General features: G+C 39.6%; 1 protein-coding gene across 1 annotated transcript in view; it reads left to right on the plus strand.

The window, feature by feature from the left end:
* The window catches only part of GARS (glycyl-tRNA synthetase), a 72130-nt gene that overhangs the window by 17780 nt on the left and 29787 nt on the right, over window positions 1-24563 (plus strand). Inside the window, exons 5-8 of the mRNA XM_018047109.1 lie at window positions 326-414; window positions 809-885; window positions 7167-7312; window positions 9722-9871. Coding sequence (XP_017902598.1) covers window positions 326-414; window positions 809-885; window positions 7167-7312; window positions 9722-9871 — 462 coding nt within the window. The remainder of the gene's footprint in view (window positions 1-325; window positions 415-808; window positions 886-7166; window positions 7313-9721; window positions 9872-24563) is intronic.

Consider the following 24563-nt stretch of genomic DNA (forward strand, 5'->3'; position numbering starts at 1 on the left):
TAATAATGGAATAGGCATGGAGTAACTGATCCTGAAAAGTAGCACAGACCTTGACAATTTGTGAAAAAGTATAATCTAGCTAATATTTTTTTTCCTAAGGGAAGGGAGAACTTGGGAAGCAGGTAGGAATAGATTTAAGGAAGAATTTTCTTTGGCATACATTTTTATCTACCATGGGATATTCCATAATGGATATGGGAGTTTTCATCTGTCAGATACACAGATGTAAGCTATGGATAAATATATAGATGGCAGATTGTCTTAAAAGGTAAAATTTATGTGTTAAGCTGTATGAAAATGACTAATTGACTTGGTATTAACTTAGGACTTCTGGCCATGTAGACAAATTTGCTGACTTCATGGTGAAAGATTTAAAAAATGGAGAGTGTTTCCGTGCTGACCATCTGTTGAAAGGTATGGCTTTTCATCTCAAGTAAACACCTTTTCAAGTAGGATAGATCAAAGCAAAGGGTTTGGATTAAACTTTTCTCTCAAGTTTTTACATTTTTTTTCTTGGGACATAATATACAAAGAATAAAGTGCACAGATCTTAGTATATAGAACAAGTCCTTTATTGAAAAAAAAAGAAATATATACACACATATATACAGATAATTAGAAATTCTAAGTCACCGAAAGAATCAAGAGAGTATCATGACTGTCTCTGTAAAATCAGCCATAGGATTCATATAAATTAAGAATATTATCCTTGGGTTCAGTTTTTCACCTGTCCAGTGTTGAAACTCAAAAGTACATTGTCCTTTTTTCCCACTGATTGAAATTGACATGTACAACACTATTCTTGCAGCTCATTTACAGAAATTGATGTCTGATAAGAAGTGTTCTGCTGAGAAGAAATCAGAGATGGAAAGTGTCTTGGCCCAGGTAAGTACTTGAGAGATGTTATCATGATAACCCAGGTAGGTGCTGTCTTTCTTCAGCATTTGATGACTTGAATTCCATATTGTGCTGACCTGGTCACAATAGTATAGAAGGAGAGCTTACCTTCTCTCCTTCGTATCATCTGTTTTTGCATTTTTATTTTCTCTGTCAGCATTTTATGGTTAACCCTTTATTTATGTCAAACTAGCAAGTCAGTGTAAATAGGAATGAAACTAGTTTTCTCTCCTTAGAAACCAGTTTTCTGGATTTAATAGCAAAAACCAGGACAGTGTCTAAGGATGGGTAGTGTTCAGTGTGGAGATCTGGGGCAGACATCTGTGTGAGACTTTCTCATCAGCCACTTGATCTATTTCTGATTGGACTGTCCCTGACTATGTGCTGTTCTTAGAACCTGATGGAGCAGGCCCCTGCTTTTCCTGTAGACCTTTAGTTTTGTATTTAAGTTGACAAGTTTTAGGGAAGGCATTGAGATCATCTATTCTAACTTTTAGCCAAATGCAGAAATACCTTCTCTATCAGAAGTAGTTCTTACTCTTTTTGGGGGGCCACAAACTGCTTTAAAAATTGATGAATACTGCACACCTTTGCCCCAGGAGGATCACATGCCTATATGTGAATGTTGCTGATTTCTCACCTCATCTATCTTTTTAAGCAAAGTATTTCTCCAGCACCATATTTGATCATGAAATCCACCACAGCTCATCTCTTAAATTTTATTTACTTCCTTGGATGAAAAAAAAACAACCAGTGCTTTTTTTTTTTCATCCAAGAAGTAAGATTTTCTCTATCTTGTGTATGAATAAGTAAGGCTGAGTGTAGAACTAACACCCCCAAAAGATGTCCTTTTCATTATAGGAGACTGAAATGCAAAAGTAGGAAGTCAAAAGATACCTGTAGTAACAAGCAAATTTGGCCTTGGAGTGCAAAATGAAGCAGAGCAAAGGCTAACAGAGTTTTGCCAAGAGAACACACTGATCATAGCAAACACCCTCTTCCAACAACATAAGAGAAGACTCTACATGTGGACATCACCAGATGGCCAATACTGAAATCAGATTGGTTATATTCTTTGTGCCAAAGATGGAGGAGCTCTATACAGTCAGCAAAAACAAGATTGGGAGCTGACTGGCTCAGATCATGAACTCCTTATTGCCAAATTCAAACTTAAATTGAAGAAAGTAGGGAAAACCACTAGACCATTCAGTTCAGTTCAGTTTAGTTGCTCAATTGTGTCTGACTCTTTGCAACCCTGTGAATTGCAGCACTCCAGGCCTCCCTGTCCATCACCAACTCCTGGAGTTCACTCAGACTCATGTCCATTGAGTCGGTGATGCCATCCAGCTATCTCATCCTCTGTCATCCCCTTCTCCTCCTGCCCTCAATCCCTCCCAGCATCAGAGTCTTTTCCAATGAGTCAGTTCTTCACATGAGGTGGCCAAAGTACTAGAGTTTCAGCTTCAGCATGATTCCTTCCAAAGAACACCCAGGACTGTGTTCTCCTTTAGAATGGACTGGTTGGATCTCCTTGCAGTCCAAGGAGCTCTCAAGAGTCTTCTCCAACACCACAGTTCAAAAGCATCAATTCTTTGGTGCTCAGCTTTCTTCACAGTCCAACTCTCACATCCGTACATGACTACTGGAAAAAACATAGCCTTGACTAGATGGACCTTGGCAAAGTAATGTCTCTGCTTTTGAATATGCTCTCTAGGTTGGTCATAACTTTCCTTCCCAGGAGTAAGCAAAGTAATGTTTCTGCTTTTGAATATGCTCTCTAGGTTGGTCATAACTTTCCTTCCCAGGAGTAAGCGTCTTTTAATTTCATGGCTGCAATCACCATCTGCAGTAATTTTGGAGCCCCTAAAAATTAAGTCTGACACTGTTTCCACTGTTTCCCCATCTATTTCCCATGAAGTGATGGGACCAGATGCCATGATCTTCGTTTTCTGAATGTTGAGCTTTAAGCCAACTTTTTCACTCTCCTCTTTCACTTTCATCAAGAGGCTTTTGAGTTCCTCTTCACTTTCTGCCATAAGGGTGGTGTCATATGCATATCTGAGGTTATTGATATTTCTCCCAGCAATCTTGATTCCAGCTTGTGCTTCTTACAGCCCAGCGTTTCTCTTGATGTACTCTGCATATAAGTTAAATAATCAGGGTGGCAATATATAGCCTTGACGTACTCCTTTTCCTATTTGGAACCAGTGGTATGACCTAAATCAAATCCCTTAATGATTATACAGTGGAAGTGACAAATAGATATCAAGGGATTAGATCTGATAGACAGAGTGCCTGATGAACTATGGATGGAGGTTTGTGACACTGTATAGGAGACAGGGATCAAGACCATACCCAGGGAAAAGCAATGCAAAAAGGCAAAATGGTTGTATGAGGAGGCCTTACAGATAGCTGAGAAAAGAAGAGAAGTAAAAGGCAAAGGAGAAAAGGAAAGATAGACCCATTTGAATGCAGAATTCCAAAGAATAGCAAGGAAAGATAAGAAAACCTTCCCCAGTGATCAGTGCAAAGAAATAGAGGAAAACAATAGAATGGGAAAGACTAGAGATCTCTTCTGGAGAAGGAAATGGCAACCCACTGCAATATTCTTGCCGAGAGAATCCCATGTACAGAGGAGCCTGGTGGGCTGCTGTCCATAGGTTTGCACAGAGTCGGACACTACTGAAGCGACTTAGCAGCAGCAGCAGAGATCTCTTCAAGAAAATTAAAGATACCGAGGAAACATTTCATGCAAAGATGGGCACAATAAAGGACAGAAATGGTATGAACCTAACAGAAGCAGAAGATATTAAGAAGAGGTGGCAAGAATGCACGGAAGAACTGTACACAAAAGATCTTCATGACCCAGATAACCACGAAGGTGTGACCGCTCAGCTAGAGCCAGACGTCCTGGAATGCGAAGTCAAGTGGGTCTTAGGAGGCATCACTACGAACAGAGCTAGTGGAGGTGATGGAATTTCAGTTGAAGTATTTCATATCCTAAAAGATGATGCTGTGAAAGTGCTGCAGCAAATTTGGAAAACTCAGCAGTGGCCATAGGACTGGAAAAGGTCAGTTTTCATTCCAATCTCAAAGAAAGGCAATACCAAAGAATGCTCAAACTACTGCACAACTGCACTCATCTCACACACTAGTAAAGTAATGCTTAAAATTCTTCAAGCCAGGCTTCAACAATATGTGAACCATGAACTTCCAGATGTTCAAGCTGGATTTAGAAAAGGCAGAGGAACCAGAGATCAAATATCCAACATCTGTTGGATCATCGAAAAAGCAAGCGAGTTCCAGGAAAACATCTGCTTTATTGATTATGCCAAAGCCTTTGATTGTGTGGACCACAACAAACTCTGGAAAATTACAAGAGGTGGGAATACCTGACCACCTGACCTGCCTCCTGAGAAATCTGTATGCAGGTCAAGAAGCACAGTTACAACTGAACATGGAACAACAGACTGGTTGCAAATCAGGAAAGGAGTACATGAAGGCTATATATTGTCACCCTGCTTATTTAACTTATATGCAGAGTACATCATGCCAAATGCTGGGCTGGATGAAGCACAAACTGGAATCAGGATTGCCAAGAGAAATATCAATAACCTCAGACATGCAGATGACACGACCCTTATGGCAGAAAGTGAAGAAGAACTAAAGAGCCTCTTGATGAAAGTGAAAGAGGAGAGTGAAAAAGTTGGCTTAAAACTCAACATTCAGAAAAAAAAATCATGGCACCTGGTCCCATCACTTTATGGCAAATAGATGGGGAAAGAGTGGAAACAGTGACAGACTTTGTTTTCTTGGGCTCCAAAATCACTGCAGATGGTGATTGCAGCTATGAAATTAAAAGATGCTTGTTCCTTGGAAGAAAAGCTATGATCAACCTAGGCAGCATATTAAAAGGCAGAGACATTACTTTGCCAACAAAGATCCATCTAGTCAAAGCTATGGTTTTTCCAGTAGTCATGTATGGATGTGGGAGTTGGACTATAAAGAAAGCTGAGTGCCAAAGAATTGATGCTTTTGAACTGTATTGTTGGAGAAGACTCTTGAGAGTCCCTTGGACTGCAAGGAAATCCAGCCAGTCAATCATAGTCATGAATATTCAGTGGAATGTTGGAATCCAGTCATGAATATTCATTGGAAGGACTCATGGTGAAGCTGAAACTCCCAATACTTTGGCCACCTGATGCAAAGAACTGACTCACTAGAAAAGACCCTGACTCTGGGAAAGATTGAAGGCGGGAGGAGAAGGGCATGACAGAGGATGAGATGGCTGGATGGCAACATTGACTTGATGGACATGAGTTTGAGTAAGCTCCCGGAGTTGGTGATTTACAGGGAAGCCTGGTGTGCTGCAGTCCATGGGGTTGCAAAGAGTCGGACATGACTGAGCAACTAAACTGAGGACTCCCTGACACTGCTTTCCTCTGATGGAAATTACTGGACACTTCTCCACTGTTGCCTTGATTTTTTTAAACCTGCTGATTTTCCTCTGCAATGTCTGGCTTTCCCAACATTAGCTGAGAAATTTTCTCCTTTGTCATTTAAATTGAAAAAGTTCTTAATCTGGCTGTTGACTCATCTGCCAATTTATTTTGGGCCATATGAAGTATATTCTGTTCCCTTTTTGAAACTCATTTCTTCCACGTTGTTGCTTATGGCTTAGAAAATGAATTCTTATACTTTAATACTGTTAGGGCCACACCCTCATTTCTCATTTCTTTCCTTTCTGAAAGACATGACCCTTAGTAGAAAGAAGACATGAAAAGAACCCCAGATTACACCTAAATTATTCTCTTTCACATTCAGAATTGTAGATTTATTAGGGATTTTGTATGTATGTGTCTTTGATCTTAACAGCTTCGTTCATTTCCAAATAAATTGTCAGAAACAGGAAGTAGTTAGTTGTTTCGTTAAGTCCTAATTTATAGTTTGAGCACTGACTTTCTGTTTCATCAGGTATATGTTCCAGGAGAACAGTTTGGATTTTGATTTTGATTGCCATATCATATATATCTGTGATATCTCATACACACACACACACAGTCGACCCTTGAACAACATGGTTTGAACTTTGCGAGTCCACTTACACTGTGATGAGTTTCAGTAGTAAACTCTATAGTACTACACAGTTTTTAGGTGGTTGAATCTGCAGATACAGAATAACTGTGGATAGACAGGGCTGGCTGTAGGTTACACGTATTGTTCAAGGGTCGGTTCTGTATTCTTGTCAATTTAATCTTCAGTGAAGTGTTAGAAACCCATGGAAGTGGCCTGATGCTGAAATGGCTCCAAAGGATTTCCTGGGCAGAGGCCCATCTGTTGCTTCAGCATATAATAGCATTTTTTGCATCTGTTAATGCTTGTGATTCCTTCTCAGCTTGATGAAGCATGATATTAATAGTTTATCTAAAAGGCATTGATTCACCCTCTGTGGCTAAGAAACGAGGCAGAATCTGTTCTCCCCATTTTGCAGATAAGCAAACAGGCTCAGAGAGGTTAGGAAGGAACTTGATCCTGAATCACACAACCCATCTGTGGTGGAGTTGGGCAATTTACCCAGGATTTTCTGATCCCGAATGGCCATAAATCATTAGTTGATTTATCTAATTATTTTTATTAGACATTTTTTTAAATTATTTTTTTATTAGACATTTTTTAAGTTTAAATATTCTTTACTATTAGATGGTTTGTCATCGTCATTCGAGGTTCTTGAATGGGAGATCCTATATCATTTTAGAGGGTTTGGCATTGATCATCAGTGTATAGGATGTGCAGTGCACTGGGAAATGCGGAAGTGGATAAGACACAGCTTCTGCCTTCAAGCTTCTCCCATGGTATCTAATGGGAGAGGAAAGTTACATGCACATTTAATTAATAGACAGGGAAGCGCACCTGACTCTTAAGTATACAGAATAGTAAAATTCATTGTGTAGACTTATCTGCATGATTCTTGCCAACCAGTAGCTATTATAATTGAACAAGAGATATTTTGCCCTATCTTTCATTGTGAAATGGTACACGTGTGAATTTTAGGTCGGTCCTACAAAGACACTCCATGTCTCTGTTGGTGAATGTAAGCTATGTAAATTGGCTATGGTTTTAATATAGACATCTTGAAGATTAGGTTAATGTGATATTTTTATTTTGGGTGAATTTTAATGGTGGGTGGGGTTTTATATATAATATTTTATTGGTATGCCTTGTTTTTTCTCAGTCTCTTACACTAATCATTTTCTTGATGTATTCTTCAGCTCGATAACTATGGACAGCAAGAACTTGCAGATCTTTTTGTAAACTATAATGTAAAATCTCCCACTACTGGAAATGATCTTTCCCCTCCAGTGCCTTTTAACTTAATGTTTAAGACCTTCATTGGGCCTGGAGGAAACATGCCTGGGTATGTATCACTTATTGTTTATGTAGTTTGTTATAACTACTTGTAATAAAAGGTAAACATTAGTAGCAACCATGAAGGAAAATGTTTGAAAAATGATTTGTACGAAGTACACACAAATATATTAAGGAGAAATAATGATAGATATATTCTAAAATTTTATTTCTTCTAATTCTTTCTGAGTATAATTTTTTTTATTATATATTGTCATTTGGGGGAGGGCATAAATACAGAAGTCTGTAATCATCACTTCTTATAGTTATTCCTGCATAGGGCAGGAGAGAGAGTTGAAGAATGATTTTGAAGGATATTGAACCCATTGTTGCGGGAGACTTTAGAAACCATTTAGTGTAGATCACACTGCCCACTGGAACTTTCTGCAGTGTTGGAAATAGTCTATAAGCTGTTGCTGTCCAATATGGTAGCCACTAGCCACTGCCATGTGGCTGTTGAGCATTTGAAATGGGGCTAGTGCTTCTGGGGAACGGAATTTCTAAACTTATTTATTTATTTTTTGGCCATGCCACATGGCATGTGGGATCTTAGTTCCCCGACCAGCAATGGAACCTGTGGCCCCTGTGCTGGAAACAGATCTTAATCGCTAGACATGTGACTAGTGGCCTACCCTGTTGGACCGGATACATTTAGCTTGTTGATTCATTAAAAGGTGGTTTTTGCAGATAGAGTAGAAAACCTGTAACAGTTTGCAGTATGATCCAGAATTTATATGTTCAGATTCTTTGTTCATTGTTAGCAAAGTTAGTCAAAGTATTCCATTTCATAGCCTCAGATATTTTTCTCATGGTCTCATTTTAGGGTAAGACAGGATAGGTTTTGCTAGATAAAACTAGATCATGCTTCCTGGAGTAGCGAGTGAAGAATAACAAACACGAATTGTGACCGTGTATTATTGGAGTAAGACAGTGGGCTGGTTTAGGATATTTTGTGGAAAGAGGCAAAGGATGAGCCTTTCATTTTGTTAATACAGAGAGTCATAAAATGGGCCATGACCTGTGACCTGCCTTCCCACTGCTGTGAATTTATCTAAGGAAAGAATTCAAAAGGAAAGGAAGGTATACTTATCAAGAGTATATTAATTAATGATAGAAGATAGTGGAACAAAACAGCAAAAATGTTGTTCAGTAAAGTTCTTGGGGAAAAAATGAAAAACAGCTAATTTTAATATGTCTTTAACTATTCCTACTTTAAAAGAGGATTTTAAAAGATAATTCAAGATAACCTGTGCTCTGAAAGTGGTTTATAACATCTAATTCTTGCTCTATGTCTTTAAGCAGTAACATAATGGGATTTTATTATGGATGTGAAAACAAATGTGACTACTTTGCCAAAAAAAAAAAAAATAGAGTATATAAATTGAAAGTAAAAATAACCTATTCATCCAGTAATTTGAGGACTGCTAAATAAATGATAGTAGTTTATTTTAGTAGAATACTCTGCAACTGTTAATAAGAAAATTTTACTGTTTTTTTATAAAATGGAAAAGCATAAAAGAAAGAATTAATAATTTAGTACATTCTACTTAATAAATATGCATAGTAACTGTAACTATGCTTATATTTGGATAAAAACCAAAAAATAAAAAGAATTGATATATTAGAGTGAGAAGACGGTAAAATTTTATTTTTTGTTTAAAAATTTTTTTCCATAAAACGTTTCTTTTGAAGTAAGTTCTTGAGAGTGCTTTCTTGTGTGATATTTTGCACAGAATATTTTCTGTGAAATTGAAAAGAAAACAATGGCTATAATGGTATATTTGAGTGACTATGTCTTTTTAAAATGTGGAGAAAATCAGAAGCAGCCTTGGGCTGAAAATACAAAATACCACAAAGATTTGATCATTCTGGATTTCCCTATTTCTTTGTGTCTCTGGGTACAAAGAAGAAAATTATATGGAAAGCCTTGAAAATTGCCTGCTGTGATGTAATGGTTTTGTTGAGTGAGTTCTGATGTTAATTGTCAGCCTGTACTGGCTTCTTTTTATTAATAGTTCCACGGTTATGCTTTGATGTGGGTTAACAGCAGAGGGATGCTTAACTTTATTTTTAAAAGGATCTAAAACTGTCATCTGCCTCCAAAGTAAGTGATTAATCAGGAGAATATCTGAAGTTTTAGAGACATCATGAGAGAAGTCATCTTTGATTCACTGGAGTGATGAAATAAAATGACATTTCTAACTGGTATTTCCATACCAATCACCTGATACCTTCTCTGTTACCTGTGTGAGAATGTTTGCTACTGAGGAAAATATCTATTTCTAAAACATTTTTAGGGCCCATACAGCTTTGTGTGAATAGTATATTTAGGACTTTTAGGATATGTATTTAGAATTTCAGATTTATTGGAAAACATGATTTCTTCCTTTGTAACAGACTGGTTTGTTTAAATTTATAGATATTTGAGACCAGAAACTGCACAGGGGATTTTCCTGAATTTCAAACGGCTTTTGGAATTCAACCAAGGAAAGTTGCCTTTTGCTGCTGCCCAGATTGGAAATTCTTTCAGAAATGAGATCTCCCCTCGATCTGGACTGATCAGAGTCAGGTACCACCCATGGTGTTCTGCTGGTGAAATTAGTGAGTGACTTTTGCATTGAAGTGGAAACAAAGGCTTGCTGATTTGAAACAGCTTTCTTCTTGCTTACCTCATTTTTAAACTTATTTCTTTTTGGTTGCACTGGGTCTTCGTTGCTGCTCACGGGCTTTCTCTAGTTGCCGCAAGCATGGACTGCTCTTTGTTGCGGTGCACAGACTTCTCACTGGGGCGGCTTCTCCTGTGGCAGAGCGCTGGCTCTAGGGCGCATGCTCAGTAGTTGTAGTGCCCAGGCTTAGTTGTTGCCCGCCGCTTGGCATCTTCCCTGACCAGGGCTCAAACCTGTGTCCACTGCATTGGCAGGCAGATTCTTATCCACTGTACCACCAGGGAAGTCCTTTCTTACATGATCATATCTTTATTTTTATCCTCCAAAAAAGTTTGTTTCATGTTTGTTACCTTCAGTTGTAGTCTCTGGGATGATGGGCGGTTTGGAGTGACTGTGTGGTTTGAAGGGAAGGGGTGAATAGCTGACGTTTCACATCTGCTCCAAAATGATCTTTTCCCCTTGTTCATGTTCTGTTTTGAGGATGGCAAGATCTTGATTGTCAACGTAGGCATTTCCTGGAAGTGGTGGTGGAGATGAGAGTAGGGTGATTTAGAAGGAGGTGAGGGTTATGGCAGGAGGGCCATCCTAGGCATCCAGGGCAGACAGTGTTGCCGGTGTTGGGGTGAGGGTGTTTCAGTAGCCAGCTGGTATTCCTCCACATATTTGGGGCACCTTTATGACAGAAAGTCCAGCTAGCAAGCCTGCTTCTGTCTGCTCTAGTTCAGACAGTCTCTTGTCCCTATTCTAATAACCTCCCTTTGTCAGATGTATCCAGGAATGTGCAGGAAGGCGTCTTGGCCCTGCTGAGTTATGTTTTTCTCATTATGAGTTAGCTATTTATGACTTAGGTTTTTTGCAATTTCTGTACATTTTCTTAGTGATATTTTAAGGTAATAAATTTCATATAAAATGGGCTGTGTTTGGTAAACTTCACTTTCTTTTTCTTAGACTCCAGAGTATTTTCCACAGCCCCAGCAGCCCACCCACTTCCTTTGTTCTCTTCTTGTCATGCTGTGCTTAGTCTCCCAGTCGTGTCCGACTCTTTGTGACCCCATGGAGTGTAGCCCGCCAGGCTCCTCTGTCCGTGGGGATTCTCCAGGCAAGAATACTGGAGTGGGTTGCCATGCCCTCCTCTAAGGGATCTTCCTAACCCAGGAATCGAACTGGGATCTCCTGCATCGCAAGCAGATTCTTTACCAACTGAACTATGGATCTTACTTGCTGAAATTACAAGCATCAGGCATCGCATATCCCTCCTATAACTATCAGAGCATGCAAAGCCCCTGCCTAATCTTATGAGTCCTGGTGACACCCTCTGAGGAGATGCTCCTATGTTCTCACCAGACTTTATCTTCAGGCCTGTAGTCCCTTCAGCTGAATGGTCTAGGAAAGGGAGAGTTCACGAGGAAGGAGCTTGTACAACTTAGAGAAGTGGAATGGGGAGGACCTGCTGAGCCTTGCTGCAAAATGAAAAATAGTGCTAAATTTTAACTGGGTATTATAACATTGACAAACTTGTCAGACTTGAATTTGTCTTATTTCTCAGTCTCTGGGTTTCTCCATGTCTTTTTTCCTTTTGCTTTTGGAAAAGAAAATGTCTGCAAGCGTGCTTTCAGAATAGCTGTCTGAGACTGAGCTTGTCTAAAGCCAGTGTTTTGGAGAGGGTTTACATCAAAGAGAGTAACCATTGAGTGATTATAAAGGACCATGAATTAAGGCAAAACTTGGGGCCTGTGGAATAAAAAGTGATAAGCAGGGAAAGCAGTTTAGAACAGAGAAACGGTCCCAGGAGTTTATGGGGGAAAGTCCACTGGGGCTTCCTGCCATTTTATTTCCTGGTCTTCTGGATTTTGGTTGATTTTGTCATGTGCCTCTGCAGAATCCTGGTGGAAATCCATTCATCCTTCACAAGTCAGTATCTCCATGGTTTTTATTCCATGGTAGGGCTAGGACGGAGAAGGCAATGGCACCCCGCTCCAGTATTCTTGCCTGGAGAATCCCAGGGATGGGGGAGCCTGGTGGGCTGCCGTCTATGGGGTCGCACAAGAGTTGGACACAACTGAAGTGACTTAGCAGCAGCCACAGCAGCAGGGCTAGGACTTGTTTAATGTTTCAGCTTCTTCTTGACTTAGAGTTGGCAGGTGGTAAGTCTTTGTATAGCTGTGATCCCTTTCGTTTAGGTGGGGAGTATCAGTTGTCCATATGAAATTTTTTAAAATTAAATTTCATTTTGATTGTCTGGCTCTGTCTTCTAGTCTGATGACTATTTTGTCTCCACAGTTCAGGTAGAGTCTCTGAACTCAAAGACGAGAGACAGCTGATACAGTCAGTGCTTGTGATGATCTCCGTCTCCTGTCTGTGAGCTTGGATTAATTGACAGGACTTTGGCAGCTGATTATCTGGGGATTCTGGGCAGGGTCTTTATTTTGATCTGCCCTTCATTTAGGTGTTCTCTTGCTGTCGTCCTGGTTGGAAGCTTTGTGAGGACAGACATCAAGCTTCTCTTGTCTGTCTCTCATTGCTATGCTTGCAGAAGATGTTTTGATAGCTTTTGAAAGGCAATTAAGATATAGGTGCTGCTGGACTGAACAAGAGATGACATTAAAAAGTAAAAGTAAAAAAAAAAAATCCAAAGCTCTTTTGCAGTGCATTTCATGTATTTTTAGGACCCATTTAAGCAATTTTTCGTTACTTCTAAAACATCTGAGATAATCATGGAAGTGCCCTAGTAAATTATGTATGTGTGTTTTAAAAGAAGAGAGATTTGATTTTGACTCATAAAATTAACTTAAAACATTCCCCCCCCCCCCCAATAGCTACTAAATTGCCATTCAGGGAAATCTTTTTGGGAAACCATTACTATGTGCATATTTATCTCATCATTATGCAGTTCGTTTTGATGTTAGCTTGTTCAATTCATGCTTTACGTCCTCTGCCTTGAATAACACATCATTTAGGAAGCTGTTACTCTAAAGACACCAACTGTATGGTGCCATCATCAGTCATTTACTTGTTCAGAGCAATAAAAAGGAAGAAATCAGACTGTTATAAAAGCTAAATTCACTTTTAATTGCCATTCTTTGAGAAGTAAATATCAGGCACTTCATTTAGTGTGCATTAGTAAAGACTTGACAGTGCTTTAAGGAAAATGGTTTTATTTGGAAAGCACTATTCAGTAACTCATTTTTTGTGTGTGTCTGACATTTGCTCAGATTCTCTTAAATTTATTTTTTAAAGATTGTTTTTTTGATGTGGACCATTTTTAAAGCCTTTATTGAATTTGTTATATTATTGTTTCAGTTTTATGTTCTGGTTTTTCGGCCAGGTAGGCATGTGGGATCAAGATCAAGATCACTCCAACCAGGGAGTGAACCCACATCCCTGCATTGAAAAGCAAAGTCTTAACCATGGATCACCAGGGAAGTTCCTGGGTTTTCCTAATTTAGAAAAACTGTTATCAATCTGTTCTTTAACAACTATTTTCCATATCATTCTGTGTTATTGTAAAATGAAGTTTAAAATAAGGGCTTTGTTCATTTTTTTTAAGTGTGCACTTTTATCCTTTGTATTTTTGCTTTCAGAGAATTCACAATGGCAGAAATTGAGCATTTTGTAGATCCAGTGAGAAAGACCATCCCAAGTTCCAGAATGTGGCAGACATTTACCTTTATTTGTATTCAGCGAAAGCCCAGGTCAGCGGACAGTCTGCTCGGAAAATGCGCCTGGGAGATGCTGTTGAGCAGGTAAGATTCCATAGATAACTTAATTTAGAGCATACTTCTTCCTGGAGTTCAGCACTTAGCAGATTCTGTGTACTGGATGATAAAATGTTTTGACAGTCACTTTATTTTGATGTAGTATGTGGTTTTTTTTTTTTTTTTACAGTATTTATTACACACTGTTTTTATTAGTGGGAGGGAATTACCTGAATATGCCAATGTGTGGGCCATTGGGACTAACATGAAAAAAATTTAGTAGGGCATGTGGAAAAACTTTGTTGGTTTGAGTTGTACCGCATCAGTTTTTTTTTTTTTTTTTGGCCACACTCGTCTTCATTGCTACATGCAGACTTTCTCTAGTTGCGGTGTGGGCTTCTCATTGTGGTGGCTTCTCGAGCTGTGGAGCAGCGAGCTCTAGGCTCTTAGGCTTGTGTAGTTGTGGTGTGTGGGCTCAGTAGTTGCAGCTTGCAGACTGTAGGGCTCAGACTCAGTAGTTGTGGCACACCAGCTTAGTTGCCCACAATAGCTGGAGTCTTCCCAGCCTAAGGATCGAATGCGTGTCCCTGCATTGGCAGGCAGATTCTAACCACTGGACTACCAGGGAAGTCCCCATCAATCTGACTTTTAACAATATGGACTGCTTTGGGGGAGACATTTTGACTCACAGGAAGCAAGCCCTTTATTTTAAACTCCTTTGTATTACCCGTAACAATTGGGATAAGGGCTTGCATATAATAGAATTTCTCTATGATTATTTGCCTAGAGAAATGAGTGAGTAAAAACTTGGTAACAGTAGTTGCTGCTAATAATGGAATGAATTGCCCTGGGAACAGTGAGCTTCCTGTCTGAAAAATTCAGGTGGAGGCTGAGTGATAATTTGTCAGCCATTTTGCAGAGAAGAACCCTGCAGGTGGGAGGGAGATGGGGCTAGACGATTTCTAAAACCCTTCTGTACTAAAGTTGTAAGGGGATTTATACTATATGGGCGTTCACAAATTTTAGTGGATAAGAATACATTAAAGTCCTCTCAGCATGTCTTATGACTTTTGTTAATTCAGAAGGAATATATGCCATTCCTTAGGGTCATTACTGTGAATGTCATTTTTAGTACTGTAGATTTAGAAGGTATGAGGTAATAGGCTGAATTTTTGCTGACCCAGCGAGTATGGTGGAAAGATTTTTGAATGACATCATTCATTATTATCTGCTTGTTAATCTTGACAGGTAAACTTTTTGAAAATAGCCCTAATCACATTTTTGGTGTTTCAGATCATTCTGAAGCTGTATACATTAGCTTGCTTTGTGTTTTCAAAGATTTTTCAGTAGATGATAAATGAAATCAACTCTACGGCAGCATATTAAAAGGCGAGACATTACTTTTGCAACAAGGAGTCATCTAGTCAAAGTTATTGGTTTGCCAGTAGTCATGTATGGTGTGGGAGTTGGACTATAAAGAAAGCTGCGTGCCAAAGAATTGATGCTTTTGAATGTATTGTTGCGAGAAGACTCATTGAGAGTCCCTTGACTGCAAGGAAATCCAGCAGTCAATCATAGTCCATGAATATTCAGTGGAATGTTGGAAATCCACGTCATGGAATATTCATTGGAAGGACTCATGTGTAAGCTGAAACTCCCAATATTTGGCACCTGATGCAAAGAACTGACAGCTAGAAAAGGACGCTGGACTTCTGGGAAAGATTCGAAGGGGGGGAGGAGGCGAAGGGCATGAGACAGAGATGAGATGGCCTGGATTGGCAACATTGATTGATGGGACATGAGTTTGAGTAAGCGCTCGCCGGAGTTGCGTGATTTACAGCGCAAGCCTGGGTGTGCTGCAGTCCATGGGGTTCTGGCAAAGAGTCGGAATGGAACTGAGCCAACTAAAACTGAGGAACTTCCCTGACACTGCTTTCCTCTATGTGAAATTACTCGGACAGACTTCTCAGCTGTTGCTTGATTTTTTTTAAACAGCTGCTGATTTTTCTCTGCAATGTCTGGCTTTCCCAACATTAGACTGCAGAAACTTTTCTCCTTTGTCATTTAATGAAAAAGTTCTTATCTGGGCTGTGTGGACTCACTGCAATTTATTTTTGGGCCATATGAAGTATATTCTGCTTCCCGTTTTTTTGAACTCATTTCTTCCACGTTGTTGCTTATGTTCTTAGAAATGCATTCTTTATACTTAATAGCTGGTTAGGGCCACACCCTGTCATTCTCCATTTTCTTTTCCTTTGCTGAAAGACATGACCGCTTAAGTAGAAATAGACATGAAAAGAACCCCAGATTACACCTAAATTATTCTCTTTCAGACATTCGAACTTGTAAGATTTATTAGGGATTTTTTGTAATGTAATGTGTCTTTGATCTTAACAGCTTCGTTCATTTCCAAATAACATTGTCAGAAACAGGACAGCTAGTTAGTTGTTTACAGTTAAGTCCTAATTTATTAGTTTGCGCACTGATTATCTGTTTCATCGGTAATATGTTCCAGGAGGAGAACAGCTTTTGGATTTTGATTTTGATTGCCTTATCATAATATATCTGTGATTCTTCATACACACACACACAAGTCGACGCCTTGAACAACATGTTTGACTTTGCGAGTCCACTTACACCTGTTGAGTGAGTTTCAGTAGTAAACTCCTATAGTACTAACAGTTTTGGGTGGTTGAAATCTTCGCAGATACAAAATAACTGTGATAGACAGCGGCTGGCTGTAGCGTTACACGTATTGTTCAAGGGTCGGTTGTGTATTCTTGTCAATTTAAATGCTTAGTGACAGTTGTTGAGAAACCCATGGAAGTGGCTGATGCTGAATGGCTCCAAAGGATTTCGCTGGGCAGAAGGCCATCTGGTGTTGCTTCAGCCATATAATAGCAATTTATTTGCATCTGTTAATCGGTGTGATTCCTTCTCAGCTTGATGAGCATGATATTAATAGTTTATCTAAAAGGCATTGATTCACCCTCTGTGGCCTATAGAAACGAGGGCAGAAATCTGTTCTCTCCGCATTTTGCAGATAAGCAAACAGCGCTCAAGACGAGGTTAGGAGGAATTGGATTTCCTGAATCAGCACAACCGCATCTGTGGTTGGTAGTTGGGGAATTTACCAGGATTTCTGATCCGGATATGCCATAATCATTAGTTGATTTTATCTAATTATTTTTATTAGAGCCATTTTTTTAAATTATTTTTTTATTAGGACATTTTTTTAAAGTTTAAATATTCTTTTTACTATTAGATGGTTTGTCATATCGTCATTCGAGGTTCTTGAATGGAGATGATCCGTATATCATTTTAGAGGGTTTGGGCATTTGATCGATTCAGTGATATACGGATGTGCCAGTGGCAGCTGGGAAATGCGGAAGTGGATAAGACACACTCTGCCTTCAAGTTCTCCCATGGTATCTAATGGTGAGGGAGTTACATGCACGATTTAGTTAATTAGACAGGGAAGACGCACCTGATCTTAAGTAACAGAAATAGTAAAATTCATTGTGTAGACTTATCTGCATGGATTCTTGCCAAACGCAGTAAGCTATTTATAATTGAAGCAAGAGTATTTTGCCCTATCTTCATTGTGAAATGGCTAGCACGTGTGAATTTTAGGTCGGTCCTAGCTCCTAAAAGACACTCCATGTCTCTGTTGGTGAATGTAAGCTATGTAAAATTGGCTTAATCGTTTTACTATAGCATCTTGAAGATTAGGTTAATGTGATATTTTTATTTTGGGGTGAATTTTTAAATGGTGAGGTGGGGTTTTACTATAATAATATTTATTGGTATGCTTGTTTTTTTCTTCAGTCTCTCTAGCACTAAATCATTTTCTTGATGTATTCTTCAGTCATAAAGCTATGGACAGCAAGAACTTGGGCAGTGCTTTTTTGTAAACTTATAATGCTAAAATCTCCCGCACTCTGGAAATGATCTTTCCGCTTCACCAGTGCCTTTTAACTTAATGTTTAAAGACGCTTCATTGGGCCTGGAGAGAAACATGCCTGGGTTAAATGGTATCGCTTATTGGTATTATGTAGTTTGTTTAATACTACATTGTAATAAAAGGTAAACATTAGTAGCAACCATTGAACGGAAAATGTTTTTGAAAATGATTGTGTAGCGAAAGTACACACAAATATATTATAGGAGAAATAAATGATAAGATATATTCTAAATTTTTTCTCTCTAATTCTTTCTGAGTATAATTTTTTTTATTAATATTGTCATTTGGGGAGGGCATAAATACAGAAGTCTTGTAATCATCCACTTCTTATAGTTATTCCTGCATAGGGCAGGGAGAGAGAGTTTGAAGAATGATTTTGAAGGATATTGGAACCAATTGTTGCGGGAGAACTTTAGAAACCATTTAGTGTAGATCAGCATGCTGGAATTTCTGGGCAGTGTTGGAAATAGTCTATAAGCTGTTGCTGTTCCAATATGGTATGAGCTCACTAGCGCACTTGCATGTGGCTGTTGAGCATTTGAACATGGGCTAGTGCTTCTGGCGGAACTGGAATTTCTAACTTATTTATTTATTTTTGGCCATGCACATGGCATGGTGGATGCTTGTTCCCGACAAGCAATGAGAACCTGTGCACCTGTGCTGGAAAACACGATCTTAATCGCTAGACATGTAACTAGTGGCCTACCCTGTTCGGACGGGATACCATTTAGCTTGTTTATTCATTTAAAAGGTGTTTTTGCAGATAGAGTAAGGAAAACCTGTTAACAGTTTGCAGTATGACTCCAGAATTTATATGCTTTCAGATTCTTTGTTCATTGTGTAGCAACGTTAGTCAATAGTATTCCATTTCTATAGGCCTCAGATAATTTTTCTCATGGTCTATTTAGGGGTAAGACGGATTAGGTTTTGGCTAGATACATAACTAGATGCTGCTTCCTGGAGTAGCGAGTGAAGAATAAAACACGAATTGTGACCGTTGTATTATTTGGAGTTAGACAGTGCGGCTGGTTTTAGGATATTTTTGTGGAGAAAGAGGCAAAGGATGAGCCTTTCATTTTGTTAATAACAGAGAGGTCCATAAAATGGGCACATGAGCCTCGTGACTGCCTTCCCACTTGGCTGTGAATTTATCTAGGAAAGAATTCAAAGGAAAGGAAGGTATAACTTATCAAGAGTTATTAATTAATGATAGAAGATAGCTGGAACAAACAGCAAAAATGTTGTTCAGTAAGTTTTGGGGAAAAAATGAAAAACAGCTAATTTTAATATGTCTTTACTATCCTACTTAAAAGAGATTTTAAAAGATAATTCAAGATAACCTGCTGCTCGTGAAAGTGGTTTATAACTATCGTAATTCTTGCTCTATGTTTCTTTAAGCCAGTATACATAATGAGGATTTTATTATGGATGGTGTGAAAACAAATGGACCTACCTTTCAAAAAAAAAAAATAGAGTATATAAATTTGAAAGTAAAAATAGGACCTATTCAATCCAGTTAATTTGAGCGACTGCGGCTAAATAATGATAGTAGTTTTTCTTAGGTAGAATACTGCCTGCAACTGTGTTAAATTAAGAAAATTTTAGCTGATTTTTTTTTTATAAATGGAAAAGCATAAAAGAAAGAATTAAGTAATTTAGTACATTCTACTTTGAATAATATCGCATAGTAACTGTAGACTATGCTTATATTATGGATAAAAACCAAAAAATAAAAAGATTGATATTTAGAGTTGAGAAGACGGTTAAAATTTTAGTTTTTCTGTTTAAAAATTTTTTTACCCTAAAACGTTTCTTTTGAAGAAGTTCTTGAGAGTGCTTTCTTGACTGTGATTATTTGCACAGAATATTTTCTGTGAAATTGAAAAGAAACAATGGCTGATAATGGTAATATTTGAGAGTGACTATGTCTTTTTAAACTGTGGAGAAATCAGAAGCAGCCTTGGGCCTGAAAATAGACAAAATACCACAAAGATTGATCATTTGGATTTACCGCTATTTTCTTGTGTCTCTGGGTACCAAGAGAAATTATATGGAAAGCTTGAAAATTGCCTGCTGTGATGTAATGCGTTTTAGTTGAGTTGAGTTCTGATGTTAATTGTCAAGCCTGTATGGTTTCTGTTTTATTAAATTAGTTCCAACGGTTATGCTTTGAATGTGGGTTAACAGCAGAGGGGATGCGCTTAACTTTATTAATTTTTAAAAGGATCTAAAACTGTCATTCTGCCTCAAAGTAAGTGATTAATCAGGAGAATATTCTGAAAGTTTAGAGACATCATGAGAGAGAAGTCATCTTTGATTCACTGGAGTGCGTATGAACATAAAATGACATTTCTAATGGTATTTCCCATTACCAATCACGCTGATACCTTCTCATGTTTACCTGTGTTGAGAATGTTTTTGCCTACTGAGGAAAATATCTATTTCTAAAACATTTTTAGGGCCATACAGCTTTGGGTGAATAGTATATTTGGACTTTTACGGATATGTATTTATGAATTTCAGATTTTATTGGAAAACATGATTGTCTTCCTTTGTTAAACAGACTGGTTTGTTTAAATTTATTAGATATTTGAGGACCAGAACTGCCGCAGGGGATTTTTCCTGGAATTTCAAACGGCTTTTGGCATTCAACCAAGGAAGTTGGCGCTTTTTGCTGGCTGCCCAGATTGAGAAATTTCTTTCAGCAATAGAGATTCCCCTCGATCTAGACTGATCAGAGTCACGGTACACGCCATGGTGTCTGCTGAGTGAAATTAGTGAGTGACTTTTGCCATTGAAGTGGAAACAAAAGGCTTGCTGATTTTGAAACAGCTTTCTTTCTTTGCTTACGCCTATTTTAAACTTATTTCTTTTTTTGGAGCCTGGCCGTCTTCGTTGCTACCGCTCACGAGGGCTTTCTGCTAGTTGGCCAGGCAAGCACATGGACTGCTCTTTGTTGGGTGCAACGACTTCTCACTGGGGCGGTTCTCGCTGTTGGGAGAGCGCTGGCTCTAGGGCGCCAATGTCTCCAGTAGTTGTAGTGCCCGAGCTTAGTTGATTGCCCGGCCGCTTGGCATCTTCCCTGACGCAGGGCCTCAAAGACCTGTTGTCCACTGCATTGGACAGGGCAGATTCTTAATCCACATGTTACCACCAAGGCGGAGTTCCTTTCTTTACAATGAAATCATATCTTTATTTTATCCTTCCAACAAAGTTTTGTTTCATGTTTGTTACCTTTCAGTTGTAGTCTGTGGACATGATGGCGGGTTTTGGAGTGAACTAGTGTGGTTTGAAAGGAGAGGGGTGAATAGCTGACGTTTCACCATCTGCTCCCAAATTATCTCTTTCCCTTGTTTCATGTTCTGTTTTGAGGATGGCAACGATCTTGATTGTCAACGTAGGCATTTTCCTGGAAGTCGGTGGTGGGAGATGAGAGTAGGGTGATTTAGAAGGAGGTAGAGGGTTATGGGCAGGAGGGCCATCCTAGTCATCGCAGGGGAGACAAGTGTTGCCGGTGGGGGTGAGGGTGTTTCAGTAGCCAGCTGGTTTATTCCTCGCACATATTTGGGGGCACGCTTTATGACAGCAAGTACCAGACTAGCAAGGCCTGCTTCTGTTGTCTTAGGTTCAGACAGTCTCTTGTCCCTATTCTAATAACCTCCCTTTGTCAGATGTTCGCAGGAATGTGCAGGAAGGCGTCTTGGCCGTGCTGAGTTATGTTTTTTCTCATTATGAGTTAGCTATTTATGACTTAGGTTTTTTAGCAACTTTCTGTACATTTTTCTTAGTGATATTTTTAAGGTAATAAATTCATATAAAATGGGCTGTGTTGGTAACTTCACTATTCTTTTTCTTAGATCCAGAGTATTTCCACAGCCCCAGCAGGCCCACCACTTCCTTTGTTCTCTTCTTGTCATGGGCGATGCTTAGTCTACCCAGTCGTGTCCGACTCTTTGTGACCCCATTGGAGTGTAGCCCTGCCAGGCTCGTCTGTCCGTGGGATTCTCGCTAGCCAAGAGATACTGGAAGTGGGTTGCCATGCCCTCCTCTAAGGGATCTTCCTACCCGAATCGAACTGGATCTCCTGCATCGCAAGCAGTTCTTTACCGAACCTGAACTATGGATCTTACTTGCTTGAAATTACAAGCATCAGGCATCGCATATCCCTCCTATAACTATCAGAGACATGCAAAGCCCTGCTGCCTAATCTTATGGTTCTGGTGACACCCTCTGAGGAGATGCCTCCTATGTTCTCAGGAGACTTTTATCTTCAGGCATGTAGTCCTTCAGCTGATGGGTCTAGGAAAGGGAGAGTTCACGGAGGAAGGAGCTTGTACAACTTAGTAGAAGTGGAATGGGGAGGACCTGGCTTGAGCCTTGCCTGCAAACATGAAAATAGCTGGCTTACTAATTTTAAGCTGGGTATTATAACATGTGACAACTTGTCAGACTTGAATTTGTCTTATTTCTCAGTCTCTGAGGTTTTCTCCGTATGTCTTTTTTTCGTTTTGCTTTTGAAAAGAAAATGTCTGCAAGCGTGCTTTCAGAATAGCTGTCTGAGACTGAGCTTGTCTAAAGCCAGGTGTTTTTGGATGAGGGTTTACATCAAAGAGAGTAACGCATTGAGTGATTATAAAGGACCATGAATTAAGCAAACTTGGGGGCTGTGCGAATAAAAAAAGAAGTTTTGATAAAAGCAGGGAAAAGCAGTTTTAGAACAGAGAAACGTGTCAGGGTTATATGGGGGGAAAGTCCAACTGCGGGGCTTCTGCGCCATTTTATTTACGCTGGTCTTTCTGGCATTTTGGCTTGATTTTGTCATGTGCCCTCTGCAGAATCTCTGGTGGAAAATCCATTCATCTTCACAAGTCCAGTATCTCCAATGGTTTTTATTCCATGGTAGGGCTAGGACGGAGAAGGCAAGTGGCACCCCGCTCCAGTATTCTTGCGCGTGCGAGAAGCCCAGGGCATGGGGGAGCCTGGTGGGCTGCCTGCGTCTATCGGGAGTCGCACAAGAGTTGGACACAACTGAAGTGACTTAGGGCAAGGCAAGCGACAAGCAGCAGGGCTAGGACTTGTTTAATGTTTCAAGCTATTCTTGATTAGATTTGGCAGTGTGGTAAGTCTTTGTATAGCTGTGTGATCCCTTTTTCGTTTAGGTGGGGAGTTCAGTTGTCCGATATGAAATTTTTTAAAATTCAATTTCATTTTGATTGTCTTGCTCTAGTCTTCTAGTCTGATGACTATTTTGTCTCCACAGTTCAGGTAGAGTCTCTGAACTCAAAGACGAGAGACAGCTGAATACAGTCAGTGCTTGTGATGCATTGCCGTCTGCCTGTCGCTGAGCTTGGGTATTAATTGACAGGAGCTTTTGCAGCTGATTATCTGGGGATTCTGGGCAGGCGTCTTTATTTTGATCTTGCCCCTTCATTTTAGGTGTTCTCTTGCTTGTCGTCCTGGTGACAGCTTTGTGAGGACAGACATCCAGCTTCTTCTTGTCTTTGTCTCTTCATTGGCTATGCTTGCAGAAGATGTTTGATAGCTTTTGAGAAGGCAATTAAGATATTAGGGTGCTGCTGGAGCCCATCCAGCCATCTCATCCTCTGTCATCCCCTTCTCCTCCTGCCCTCAATCCCTCCCAGCATCAGAGTCTTTTCCAATGAGTCACTCTTCACATGAGGTGGCCAAAGTACTGGAGTTTCAGCTTCAGCATCATTCCTTCCAAAGAACACCCAGGACTGATCTCCTTAGAATGGACTGGTTGGATCTCCTTGCAGTCCAAGGGACTCTCAAGAGTCTTCTCCAACACCACAGTTCAAAAGCATCAATTCTTTTGGTGCTCAGCTTTCTTCACAGTCCAACTCTCACATCCATACATGACACTGGAAAAAACCATAGCCTTGACTAGATGGACCTTGGCAAAGTAATGTCTCTGCATAAGGTTGGTTTCAGAATATGTCTAGGTTGGAGGAGTAAGCGTCTTTTAATTTCATGGCTGCAATCACCATCTGCAGTGATTTTGGAGCCCCAAAAATAAAGTCTGACACTGTTTCCACTGTTTCCCCATCTATTTCCCATGAAGTGATGGGACCAGATGCCATGATCTTCGTTTTCTGAATGTTGAGCTTTAAGCCAACTTTTTCACTCTCCTCTTTCACTTTCATCAAGAGGCTTTTAGTTCCTCTTCACTTTCTGCCATAAGGGGTGGTGTCATCTGCATATCTGAGGTTATTGATATTTCTCCCGGCAATCTTGATTCCAGCTTGTGCTTCTTCCAGCCCAGCGTTTCTCTTGATGTACTCTGCATATAAGTTAAATAATCAGGGTGACAATATATAGCCTTGACGTACTCCTTTTCCTATTTGGAACCAGTGGTATGACCTAAATCAAATCCCTTAATGATTATACAGTGGAAGTGACAAATAGATATCAAGGGATTAGATCTGATAGACAGAGTGCCTGATGAACTATGGATGGAGGTTTGTGACACTGTATTAGGAGACAGGGATCAAGACCATACCCAGGGAAAAGCAATGCAAAAAGGCAAAATGGTTGTATGAGGAGGCCTTACAGATAGCTGAGAAAAGAAGAGAAGTAAAAGGCAAAGGAGAAAAGGAAAGATAGACCCATTTGAATGCAGAATTCCAAAGAATAGCAAGGAAAGATAAGAAAACCTTCCCCAGTGATCAGTGCAAAGAAATAGAGGAAAACAATAGAATGGGAAAGACTAGAGATCTCTTCTGGAGAAGGGAAATGGCAACCCACTGCAATATTCTTGCCGAGAGAATCCCATGTACAGAGGAGCCTGGTGGGCTGCTGTCCATAGGTTTTGCACAGAGTCGGACACTACTGAAGCGACTTAGCAGCAGCAGCAGAGATCTCTTCAAGAAATTAAAGATACCGAGGAAACATTTCATGCAAAGATGGGCACAATAA

Source organism: Capra hircus, chromosome 4 (assembly GCF_001704415.2).
Source record: "Capra hircus breed San Clemente chromosome 4, ASM170441v1, whole genome shotgun sequence".
In the NCBI taxonomy this organism is placed as follows: Eukaryota; Metazoa; Chordata; class Mammalia; order Artiodactyla; family Bovidae; genus Capra; species Capra hircus.